Genomic DNA, 13,450 nt, shown 5'->3' with positions numbered 1-13,450 from the left:
TCGCTATGCAAACAATGCAAGTATCAATTATTCGTCTGACCTCATTCTGCTGAGGCAGAAGCTGGGGATTCTTCAGCTGTAGCTAAAACAAGTCCAGCAAGAAGAGCCAAAGGTTGAGCCCACTTTATCTAAACTCTGAAAGTGAGCCTCACCGTACAGCAATATTTTTATATTTCATATTCATATGATTCAAACAGTATTCCCCAGCTCGTTTATTTTGTAAAATTGACAAAACTAGAATGAGAACCAGCACTTTTTCACGGCTAACATGCTGTGGAAGGCCAAACGTATCAAAACACATATTCAACTTAAGCCATCATGGGTTATTACTACCCAGCTGTGCCTGCTTTATCCAATGATGAATCATTTTCGAATACGGGATTAATATTTTCAGATAATGAATAGTTTAAATAATTTATTTGCCATTCAATTTTCTTTACAAATCATTCTGTTCTTCACCTTTGCTAGTTTTGTTGCTGGCAGACTATAAAAAACACCTCTGCTTTACATGAAAGAGATTAACCCTTGAGACTCTGCCATGTGTGCGTGTTTCAGTCTATGCTTATAAAAATATGTTTAAGTAGGAAAAATCCATACAGAAATGTCAATTGTCTTTTAATGCAAATGAAAACATAGGTGAGGTAACATTTATTCTAGGCCAGCCTCCCCCAATCTGGTGCCCTCCAGATGTTTTTGTGTATATTCTTATTAGCTACCGCCAGCCTTGCCAATCATACACACAGGCCTCCTGCACTTACGTTACACTGTTCTCTCATTTGTTTCTACTTCATTTCCATTATACCTCTCCTGTCACAAACAGAAACATTTTAAATTACGTAAAGTGAAGGATTAGCCAAGAAGGCAAAAATCTTTGACCTTCAATCTTAAGGTTGTCTTTGGGGTTTTTTTAAATCATGCATGGGTAGATACACCTGACTGGCTCTGGAAACTTTGCTGGAGCATATCTATACTGTGAAATGGGTACAAGCAGCTCACGCCCACCATGCCTCTCAAAGCAGGCTTGCATTATATGCAATGCCCGATGGCCACTTGTAACCTCACCTCACCCTATGTGCACCTCATTGGGAAAAGTTCCAGATATTCAGAGCTAGCACCCTTTCCCCATCTCTTTTTGGGGAGAAGGTAAAAGAAATGGAGCTCCAGAGACACTTATGGGGAGGGAAAGATGAAATATTATAGGGCGATGGGGTTCAGTTCCCAGCACTCCACCCTATGATGTCCCCCCCTACCCTGCCATGTGCCGGCACTCACACATCATTTGGGCAAACCTAAAATTACACTGTTTGCTCAACAAACCAACTTTGATAGTGGAAGCCAACAAAAGATTCCTTTCCTCCCCTACCCAAAAATCAAAAGGAGATCATCCTTTCTGGCAAGTAGAACAATCATACAGTGGTACCTCGGGTTAAGAACTTAATTCGTTGTGGAGGTCTGTTCTTAACCTGAAACTGTTCTTAACCTGAAGCACCCCTTTAGCTAATGGGGCCTCCTGCTGCTGCTGCGCTGCTGCTGCACGATTTCTGTTCTCATCCTGAAGCAAAGTTCTTAACCCATGGTAATATTTCTGGGTTAGCAGAGTCTGTAACCTAAAGCGTATGTGTATGTAACCCGAGGTACCACTGTATTGGCATAGCGTTGAATTTCACCTATTGCCCTTAATTATTGTATTACATTATTATCAGATTATTGTTTTAAAATTGCAAACAAGCAGAAGGAAGTACCTGTAATTGACCATTTAACGAGCTCAAGTCTTCAGCTTTCTTCTCCAAAGACTGCACCCAAACTTTTCTTTTTTGTCTACACCTTGATGCTGCTGCCCTATTTCGCTCTAGGAATTTCCGCCTTTTCTCATCAGGATCTTCATTTGCTGCCCTTCGTCGTCGACCCCCTGTATTTGGCGTTTGTGGTGCAAGCTGTGCTGGAGAAGCCTGCAAGAAGCAAGGAATGCCAGAGTTCACTGCCACAAAACTTTTAGTTCAAGCTTAGACTTTGGACAGAAATTCACATTCCTCTAATATATCACACAGCATTGACTATAGTGGTCTCATTTAGCGCAGAATATAGATTGAACACATGCAATCTTTAAAGAGTTTCAAAGTAAAAACAAAATGCACTGTTGACATGTTGACTATAGCAGACATATCAAACACAGGTTGGCAATACAGAACTAAAGTTCCAACTCATGAAACATTACCCTACCCAAATGTGAGCCATTCTCCCAACCCCACTGCTACCCTGTAAAAAAAATATTAAAAATCCACAATATTCACTAGGCTCCCCCTCTGGAGAAGCTTTTCAGGGATGCAGAGGGGAAGAGAAATGATAGATTGGTTGTGTGAACTATCTTATACTTACACAACCACTGGATACAACACAGAATATACTATTATAGAGGCAGAGTAGAGCTGAATGAAATGACTTATCCACCCTCACTTTAAGATAAGCCATATAATTCAGTGAGTTTCTCTCTTTTTTGTATTTAAAAAGAGGAAATTCTAGGATTAAGAAATATTTTGTGTAAGAGTTCAAGCACTTGCAATATAGGGCTGGTTCATATGCAATGCTAAGCCATGATTTGGTGAATGAGCCTCAGTGAGCCTGAACAAAGAATAAAGGTAAAGGGAACCCTGACCATTAGGTCCAGTCGTGACTGACTCTGGGGTTGCGGCGCTCATCTCGCTTTATTGGCCAAGGGAGCCGGCGTACAGTCAACTACAAACCATGGGTTATGAAGCTGCCTTGTTTGTTGTAAGCCAAGATTGCTGGTTTTCACATAACATTAAGCTATGAGTCTGTCAGGAAGTAACATGGGGTGTTTACTTGGTAGCAAACAGCACCAGAAGCAAGGCTTCTTACCGGTGTTTCAGTAGTAGATGTAGCAGGCTGCTGCAGCGACTGTGGCCGTGCTTCCTCTGACTGAGTTCTAACCAATCCACTTGTTTGTCCCTTTGCAGTATCTCCATTTGTGACCTGAGAGTGCTGCTGGGTTAAGGCAGCTTTTAATCTCTGAAAGACAAAAAATGAATTTTTCCATGATGAACGATTGCAGGCCGCAATAGTCAACTTACTCAGCTGTTCACTAGCTTAAGAGTTGCCTGTGAAAGCTGCTCATGCCCAATTTTCAGAGATTCTCCTCCTCCTGCTGCAGCACCTCTCATGAAGACCCCCAAAATTCCAGGAGAGGCTTTAGGGAGGGTGCAGGGTGCTGCCATGAGAAGGGAGGAAACTTCCCTTGTGCAACTGCACATCCACTCACACAGCACTGGAAACAACCAACTACTTTCATTCTAAGCATATACAGTGGTACCTTGGTTTACGAACTTAATCTGTTCTAGAAGTCCGTTCTTAAACCGAAACCGTTCTTAAACCGAGGCGCGCTTTCCCTAATGAGGCCTCCTGCCGCCAGTGTCCTTCCACCATTCGGCTTCCGTTCGTAGACTGAGGTAAAGTTCATTAACCGGAACACTACTTCCAGAGTACTTGCTGAGTTCTTATACTGAATAGTCGTAAACAGGGCTGTTCTTAAACCGAGGTACCACTGTACAGGCAACCTCCGATCTGCGCAGGATTTGCATTCAATGTCACTGCACACCTGTGTGAAATTGTGTTCAACTGAAACACCCCATTCTGCACCTGTTCTGCCTCCACCTCTATCCCACCCTTTCAGTGATGTCTTTTATGACATTTCCGAGTCACTTCCAGGTTCAATGCTGTGCACATGTGCGCAACTCCACACACATCAGTCGCGCCTAAAACAACAGTTGCCTGTACTTCATTTTGCCTCCCATGTCTTTTTCCTTTTACAAAGAACTGACTAATACCACTTCTTCTAGTTCCAGAAAGTTATAGATCCACAATGTGAACAAGATGATGGGTATGAAACACAGAGTTAAAATGGTTAGCAAAAATACTATTATATGATTAAGGTATCAGTATATTTCTGAGCTAGTAAGAAGGGGTACTTCAGATGTGAGTTGTACACCCCCTCCCCAAAGTGATCCAGTGCTTTTGGCCAAATACAAGTACCAAAAACATCAAAGGGACCAGAGTATAACAATAGGTATCTGTTCCATAGTTCAATAACCAAAAATGATCACTAAAAATATTACGTTCTTTAATCAGTGGGTTGATAATAGGGTAACACTTGCAACCTACAAACGGACTGCTTACAGACATAGACTCTGCTTGGATAAACATGATAATATTTGGAACGAATTTATATAAAATGTAGTAGACTGTTAATATTTCTATTCATATTAAGATAATATCAAAATTCTAAAAGAATGTATGGGTTAGGGTATTTTTTGTATATATTCATATAATGTTTTCCACCTTTACACAGTTCTGTGTTTTGTTCTTTTTCCTTTTCTTGTGTATCACTTTACTGCTTTATATTTGATTTTTTTTTACAATAAAATATAAATTAATAAACGCAAAAAACCTATTTAAAACCCCCTAAAAATATTACGTTGTCTTTCTAACTACATAGTATATATGGTTATAGAAGGAATATCCAGCTGATGGCTTTTAGGTCCACTTCCCATCCATTCTCATACTTCCTTACGGCTTGACCACAGCTGTCCCCCTCCCCAAGCTATTTTGCTTAAGAAGCAAAGCAAAACTGGCTCAGAACTTGCTGCTTCACTCAGCCAGCAACCTCCCAGCCCCCCTCAACTGGGAAATATATCACTATATATTCACAGAAGCATTCACAAGCCACAGAAGTATTTTGGCTCAGCCAGCACCAGGTCCTCAGCCTTCAGGACTATATTCTCTCCAGTCAAATTGCTGAGGCAGGGCAACAACCGCTTCTGAGAAGGGATGCCTCAAGTCCCCAAGGAATTAAACCATTTAGGCCATCCACTCCCTGCTCCCACCATAGCATTAATGGACAAAAAATGGACCAAGTCACTGAAGAAAGGAGTGATGAAGTTGGAGAGCTGAGTGACAGGACAAGGGAAATCACAACACCTATAGGAAGAGTGCAAAATGATGCCATGCTTTCCGGGACAGCCCTGTGTAACAAGTTTGAATAGTTGTTCCTAAATTGTTCTCAAATATTTTAAAGCCTTCATGCCATGCTTTCCGGGACAGCCCTGTGTAACAAGTTTGAATAGTTGTTCCTAAATTGTTCTCAAATATTTTAAAGCCTTCATAGTTTACTGAAATGTTCCAATAATTGACCCAATAATTTCAACATGTTAAGTAGATTCATTACCCCCATTTGGAAGTCTGTTCTTCCTCCAAGGAGCTTGGAGCAATTTACATGTACCCCCAACCACCCGACAAAGTAGGTAAGGTTGAGAGAGAATTTGCTCAAGGCTACCCACTTAAGCTGTAGAATTGAGCTCTTTATTCACTGCACCATACTGTTGATAGTGATTGTTAATGTTCTCTCCAGTGATATAATAAAATACATATTTAAAGTATAATTAGAAATGATGAAGTACATTGATAGTCATTCAATTTGTATTTGCAATATTGCTGAAACACTGACGACATTCTAATCCTGAACAGCAAAGGCATATTTTTTTGGTATAAAAAAATATGTAAACCCTTCAAAATAAATCCCTATCACATCTGTCAGAATTGGTAGGAATAGATCACTCCATCACGAGTTCACAGAAACAAGAGGATATATTGTAGAAACAATTTATGAAAAAGTCAGATCCATATTTCATATCTGCCACAAAACCTCATCAGAGTAATAACCCTCCTTCTCCTGGGTGTTATCTTGCCATCTGCTACTCTATTACTTATCTTTATTTTGCAACTAATTAACAGCATAATCTTCTAAATTCAGCAAGTTAATTATCATTATTGTGGTCTTTGCAGCATCATCAGTCCTTATGAAGTCTTGTCTCTCCCCTCCCCCCAGAGAATCTATGAAAATGAAGTAGGCTGGGAGAGGGTCTGTTTCTTTAGAGCAGGCTCATTAGGTGTTTGCTGATTAGCTCCGCATGCAGAGAGGCAGGTCAGGAGAATTCTGCCGAACACAAGGTCCCATGCCGAGCTCAACAAAGTTAATGCGAGTTTCTGAACATTTGCCAGGCTGCCCTCTGTCAACTCTCAGTGGTAACCCCTGCAGAAAACCCACTATGCTTCAGGTATTTCTCAGTTTGTGTTAAAAAAAAAATGTATGCGGAAAACTCCAGAGAGCATCACTTACAATACACATTTTTTAAAGAGGCAAGGCAATCCTAATTCAGAGGGTCTTATTTGTTTTTATATAGAAATGATTTGTTAACTCTGCACTTGCTACAAATATAACATCTCAGATGCTTTCTGAAACAAAATCAAAGACGACCATTAAATGAATTCACCCTCAATCTCTCATTTGAAGGCACTTGTATCTATTATTTATGTACTGCCATTAGCATGCATTCCAATCTACAGAGTACAAAGGAACAGGTACTTGTCCCAGGGAGGCTGCAATAGAAAATTCAACAAAGGAGCAATGAAGAAGCTGGATCCAGAGTAACTGTGACGGAAGGGAGTTGGTGGAAGATGACTTTCTTGCCCCCTTCTCCAACCTACAGCTCCACAAGCTGTCTGAAACGTCTCTCCTTAGGGTTAGGGGAACCTGCTAAATGGGGTGGGCTCGAGTGCGGGGGTTAACAGGGACTGCTCACTCAAAATGAGGCAAGGCACCTTCTGTGAGCAGCAGCTCGGCTCATGGATGATTTCTGACAGTCTTCCCCTTCCCCCTCGGTCTCTCAAGATATGCATAGGAAGGAGCGTAACACAGACATTTTAGAGGTAATAATGAAGCTCTGTATCATCATCTAATGAATTTCTGATTTAAGTTTTATAATTCTAATAATATTATGTTCAAACAGTATATATGCTGGCTAAGGGCACCCTATCCTCAAATATAAGTCAAGCATCACCAGAGCTCTAAACGTTGATATGTTGTATGTAGGTACTGAAATACTGTTATTTTTCCATAAGTGCTTAGTACGTACTGACTAAAATTGCGATTCAATCCCCTACAGCTTCAACTGAACTTGTTTGCCGGTGCATGCATGTTTGCAGTCATTTGTTAATATCCCTGACATGTTTCAGTAGGAACTGTTTTACAAATTATTTTCTGTATTTTCTTGTTATTTTCTACCAGTGTTTCTCAAACCTGGATCTCCAACTGCTGTTGGACTACAACTCCCATCATCCCTAGCCAGCAGGACTAGTGGTCAGGGATGATGGGAGTTGTAGTCCAAAAAAAACAGCAGGAGGCCCAGGTTTAAGAAACACTGTGCTATACTGCATGACACCCTGAGCATTTTTTAAATTGAAAAATGGGGTAAAATCTATGTTACAGAAACATAATTTGCAATTTCAACCTTTGTTGAAAGTTGGTCAACCAAAGCCTAACATTAATGGAATCAGACCCCCCCCCCCCCCGATTCACCAGTTTCAGCATCCAGGGCCTTTCCTATTTACAGCTGGCAGCACTCATTCTATTTATATTTATATTTATTTATATGTATATGTATGTAAAGTCATTTGGATTAAATCTAAGACAGTAGTAATTATGTAAACATTAACAAGTATGGAAAGTAAGACACAGCAGTATCACTCTGTCTGTCTGTCTGTCTGTCTGTCTCTGTATGCATTCACAACTTAGAAATATAGAGGAACCTACTTTTCAGCATGATCTGCCATGTTAAGTCGTGTAATTCCAAGCTGGCAACACTATGAAATGCCACTAGAGAGCACAAAGCAGATTTAAATGCAAGACAAACACTCCAGGCAGGGCATGTAATTATAAGGTATATAATGGGCAGAAGGGTATTCTTTAGATGAATGCAGGATTGGAATATCAGACAAATTAATTACTGCTCTCATTTCTAAATTTTCATTTCTCAGGATGAGAGAAAAGAAAAAGGAATTTTCAGTCATGATGTATGCAGACATTGACTAGGATTTAACGTATAAAATATGCTGAGATAAGCAATAAAATATTTGCACTCATTTGTAACATATGTAATGTTAGAAGTGAAAGCATCCCATAATCAGTAAATTAGTACTGGTGGAATAAAAATGGAGATTTTAAAATGTGAGTGGGTTTTAAAACTTGAGATACCCCCCAAGTGATCCTCTAAACCTTTGAGACATTCCCAAACCATGCATTAATCAACAGAAGCATTTTCTAATTGTGTCATCTGAACTGAAGCAATTATTAACATTGCTGAAGAGGTAATAAATTCTAACTGGTTCATTAAGGGTTGCCATATTCCCTACAGTGAAAATCCGGACATTTTTGGGAACATCTCCCCCCACTCCCCATTAATTTTTTAGGTTCTTTAAAGGCTTTTTAAAGCTTGGTTTTTAAAAAATTGCTCTGCTTGCCATACGTCCGGGTTTTCACTGACATTTTGTCAATTCGGCAAAAATCTGCCCAAACGCCATTTTCTGAGCCCGATTCCTGGACGGGTCTAGGAAAACACAGACATATGGCAATCCTAGGTTCATAGCTTTAATATATATATATATATGGAACGATTAATATGCTTGCATTTGAAACTCATAGGGTGATAGTCCTACATTTTTACTGAACCTATACAAGAATCAGAACAGTACTCATGCTTTTTTGTCTTCTTCTCCAGGATAAATCCAGTCAGATACAGTTCCTCAGATTGTCTCCAGGCCCTGCAGCTCTCTCTGCATCCAAGAAACAAGGTTTTGATGGGTACTTTTTAAAAAATATCCATCACCTCACTGAAAGAAACAGTTGAAATGCAAATATTCACCAAATTTTATCAACTAAGGAGACTGCTAAAACTTAAAACACAGCTATTTCTCCTGTGCTTTCTCAAGATGTCCTTCTTTTATATTTGTATAACCAAAAACGTTTGCCATGTTGCACATATAAAGGTTCACAGCACGCTGCTACATTGTTTTTCTTTTCTGACACATAAATTCTACAAAGGTATTCCGAGTAATTCCATGTCAGATAACACTGAACTACAAGCACCAGTCCTGAGTTAACAAAGTTCCAATATGACTGCTATTCCTCTCACACATCTTTTAAGAGTTAAAATCCTGGTTCAGACAAAATGGGAGGAACGTAGCCTTAAGGAGACAACTCTGATGGCGCAAACATTTCTGCTTGCCTGACTGAACAATCTGTGCTGTTTGAGGGGTCCTCTCAACCCCCCTTCAGCCAATTGTGGGGGGAAGCCCCACGGCAATAGTGGAAGTCATTGGACAGGCTTCTGCTAGCAGCCTGGTTAGCAAAATTGAGCCCAGCAAAGTTTGCTACAATATAGAGCAGCGGTTCTCAACCTGTGGGTCCCCAGATGTTGTTGAACTACAACTCCAATCACCCCTAGCTAGCAAGGCCAGAGCTCAGGGATGATGGGAGTTGTAGTCCAACAACATCTGGGGACCCACAGGTTGAGAACCGCTGATATAGAGGATTTCTTCCACTTCTCCCTTTTCACATGGGGAAGTTGAAAGGTTATACTTTGCAGAGTTGGAAAACTTATATTTTGTGTAAATTAATTTCCTGTTTTTGTCTGAACTCAAGAAACTAGCTTATTCTAACTATGACTTGTTAACAAATCAGGATCAAACGACGTTTGCTATCCTGGTTTGTTTTAATTAGTCACAGTTAAAATAAGGCAGGGCCTCCCAAGATTGAACGTAACAGGAATTGACGGTTTCCCTAAAGTGAAAATGAACACTTTCAACCTGCTGCTCTTGAGGGCAAAGATGAGAGGGTGTCTGTGAGCCTGAGCCACTTATTCACAATGCCAAACAAGAGTGTATTATTACATACAAACTCTGGCAATTTCTTGGCTACTTCTCATAAAAGACATTTTCCTGATAATGCTTTAGTTGCTCTTGTAATTTTATCTTTTCTTAGCAAAGGGTATTTATATATCATCCTTTCAATAACACACTGGCTTAACAATAATATAATACTTCTATACATGAGTACATATTCATGGGCAGAGCTTATTTCATTTTAGGTCTGCAACAGGGAGAATCTAAACATGATAGCCAGATGCAGCACCCCACTTACACAACCAATTTTCACTAGCACAAAATAGATTTACTCATCCTCCCTCCCTCCCTCCCTCCCTCCCTCCCTCCCTGCCACAGCCCCTGCAGTTACCCAGATGTGCTCTGGAGGCCATCTGAGGGTTGTAGGAAGGAGAAAAGGAAGTCCTGCCATGCCCACCGGTGCAACATTGTACTTATCAAAACTTTCATTTCTATGCAGTATAAAATTAGCAGCCCATGCTGGAGCTGATTTCAAAAAATATCCATGACATTCTTTATTACTATGTATCCTTGACTTTGTGGAAGGTCACCACTGAATTTCATCTGCTACACACCAGCAGCGTTCATCTTAAACACCTACAGTGATACAGTTTCATTCTTATTTCATTGCAGAAGGAACGTAGCTCAGTGGTAGAGCATCTGCTGTGTAATCATGATGTTCCAGGTTTAATTCCCAGAAACTCCAGGTAGCACTGGGAATGTCCATCTGAAACCCTAGGGAGTCGATGCTGGTCAGTGAAGACAACAGTGAACTAGATGGATTCAATATTAGGCAGTTTTCTACGTTCCAACTGGCCACAACATGTGCATGTTACCCCTGCAATGTTGAACGCAAAGCAGGTATGCAAGGTCCCTTTCCAACATAACCAGTCACCTAAAATGCTTCATGTTGGGAATTAACCAATTTAAAATGAGGTACCCTCTCTCTAGCTACCAGGTAGATTTAGTAGTCTCTGTTAATGCATGCATTTTTCTGCTACTGCATTTCTACAATAAACGCAACAAGTAGTCTCTCTCTTTCCTCTCTGTCTTTGATTTTCTATCCCAATGCCACCCCCCTCCTTCCCAGTCAAACAGTTAGGATTTTGCATCCACTGAGCATACTCAGTCCTGGTTTTTTGTTTGGTTCTCTAAGATTTTGACTCCTGCCAAAGATCTTTTGGTCTTTTGAAAACCTCAGGGTTTCCCTGAACATGCCACTACCCCCTTTTTGCGTGTAGGTGGTGCTGTTTTGGATACATAAGGATAGGCACTTGAGAGAATGAATTTGATATTAGTAGAGATGCTAAACAAAGGCAATTAAATAAAGAATTCATTGGAAGCACTAATTTATGCACCATAAGGAAGCCAATGATTGATTTAAGTAATAAAAATATGATTCTGTAATTGTATAATTTAAAGAGGTATCTTTTAAAACCCTGTTTGATACCACAAATTAGGTAATTTTAATTGCCACTTCCCATGGTTCCTTTTCACTTGATAAGCAGAGTAGGGAGATCAGAATGTAGCAGACTTCCAGGCAATCCAAAAATTTGCGATTACCATTGAATGTCTTCAGAATTCTCCCAACCGTTCTACTATTCACTAACAATGGCTGTACTCGGGTGCCACACTAAAATATGGTTTAGTGTGGAGTGGGCAAACTGTTTTTCTATTAAAGGCCACATTCCACTGAGGGTCATTTCTTAAGAGCCTATATGTGGACAGTGGGCAGGGCCAATTGTGGGCAACCCTTTTCTCTTTTCTCCTTCTTTTTCTGCTGTCCCTTTTCAGCAGGCTGCCAGAGGAGAGACGGATTGCTCTTGCCACAGGGCTGATTGCTTGCATGGTCTACCCCCTACTCTTCCATTATTCCATCTGTTCCTCCCCCCATTAAATTAGGCAAAAAGTTGCACTAAATTAGGTCAAAGGGTGCCCATCCCTGGTTCAACAAGACATGAGTGAATCTAGCTGCTCCAGGCTCACTCACTCCTTGCACAAAGCTGGGAGGAGACATTTGGGAGCTTTCATTTCTTGTTTGGATTAACTGAGCATGCTGTGTCCTGTGACTATAACTTCAGAAGTCATGTTTTGAAGTTACCATGTACTGTACCAGGTTTAGTTTCAAATCAGTCTGGACAATGTAAGAAGCCCTGGTTAAGCAAAAGCAAAACATGAAAGCTTCCAAGCTCCTCCTCCTACTGTGTGGGAAGATTGGGGGAGGGAGGTATGAGGTCAGGAGGAGGCAAGATCCATTAATATCTTGCTATTGTTTAGTAACATTAGTATGACGTCTGAACTCAGCCATTGTTTTCTGGCCATAGGGGTCTTTTCACTGATTCTCTACAATGGGTGGAAATTCAAACTGCTGAACAGTATCTAAGCTAAGAAAGGGAATTTTCAGTCACTTGTATGGTGCATTCAGTGCATTAATGCGGAGCGGAACTATTAACTTGTAAATCGTACATTGGCCCACTCTACAGAAAGTTCCACTAATGTAGAATTTGTGATGGCATTACATGATAATAAATGATAAATACTTTGAAAATTACAAAATTGCCGTATAATTGTTAGGTATTATTTACTCTTGCTGTGGTTGTTATTAAGTAGTCTTTTCTCAATGTCCTGCTTTCCAAAATGCAATAGTACTGCACAACACACAAATACAGTCACATAGCTAATTTCTTTGGGACTGAAAGTACAGTTCACCTACATGTATGTAAAACCAAATTAGGTTGTATATAAAACAAAATAAATAAAAACCAAATATCTTATTGGATTTTCTGGCTCACTTTCTATACTATGCCTAAATTCATCTTGAAGAACTTACCAATTTTGCCTCTGACTGCACAGGTTGAGGAGACGAAGGTCCTGGAATTCCTGGGATACTAGGCACCATGGTGACAGGTCTAACAAGCTGTTCAATATAATCAAGAATTAATACACAACTAAAAGCACATTCTACTTTATAACAGCTAGGGTGCATGTCCTTTCCACTAAAAGACTGCTCATTGAGCTGTTTTAGTACCATTTTTTTTAGGCCATTGTCTGAGATTGTGTGTAGTTCACAAGGAGGGTCTTCTCAATGGTGGCCCAACTGTGGATACCCTGTGGATATTTGTGAGGAGCCAACACTACTACCATCCAGGTGCCAAATTAAGAAGACACTTATTCATCTAGGTTCTTAATGGTTGAATTTGAGCTCTGTTTTATAGTTCTGCTCTTTCTTACTATTTTTATTGACTATTGTTTCATTAATTATGCCTACTTTTTGTTTGGTTCTTTTGTGCTACAATATTTTTGCCTTTTTAATAGTTTGTTTGCTGTTATGGCTTTAGATTTGGACATTGGTGTAATTTTACTAGCAGAAACTCCATTCCAATAAGTCTATTTATAAGTGGGTAGCATGATGTGTTCAGTTGGGGAAAACCAACTTCCACCTAACAGCAGGATGTATGTCCTGCACAAAATTCCCCATTCTTTTCACAAGTCTGGGTTGTGGGGATGAGAGTTTATTAATAGCTGTTATGTAGTGCTTCACCCTGTCTTTCTTCCCTCTCAGTCACCTAAAGCAGGGGTGGCGAACCCACAGCTCATGGCCATACCTGACCCTGAAAATTTTTTATAGCCCTCCCCTCTAAGACCCCATCAAATATCATTA

At 40.2% G+C, this 13,450-nt stretch overlaps 1 protein-coding gene across 5 annotated transcripts in view; it reads right to left on the bottom strand.

Moving 5' to 3' along the window:
- ATF2 (activating transcription factor 2) overlaps positions 1-13,450 on the bottom strand; it is a 41,328-nt gene that overhangs the window by 6,883 nt on the left and 20,995 nt on the right. For all 5 annotated transcript variants that reach the window (XM_079980203.1, XM_079980201.1, XM_079980205.1 and 2 more), the window contains 3 exons: positions 12,620-12,706; positions 2,878-3,027; positions 1,743-1,949 (listed from right to left, as the gene is read on the bottom strand). In XM_079980203.1, the coding sequence (XP_079836329.1) occupies positions 1,743-1,949; positions 2,878-3,027; positions 12,620-12,706 (444 nt within the window). The remainder of the gene's footprint in view (positions 1-1,742; positions 1,950-2,877; positions 3,028-12,619; positions 12,707-13,450) is intronic.

Source organism: Podarcis cretensis, assembly GCF_951804945.1.
Source record: "Podarcis cretensis genome assembly, chromosome: 1".
NCBI classification, from domain to species: domain Eukaryota; kingdom Metazoa; phylum Chordata; class Lepidosauria; order Squamata; family Lacertidae; genus Podarcis; species Podarcis cretensis.
This window is presented reverse-complemented; position numbering and strand designations above follow the sequence as displayed.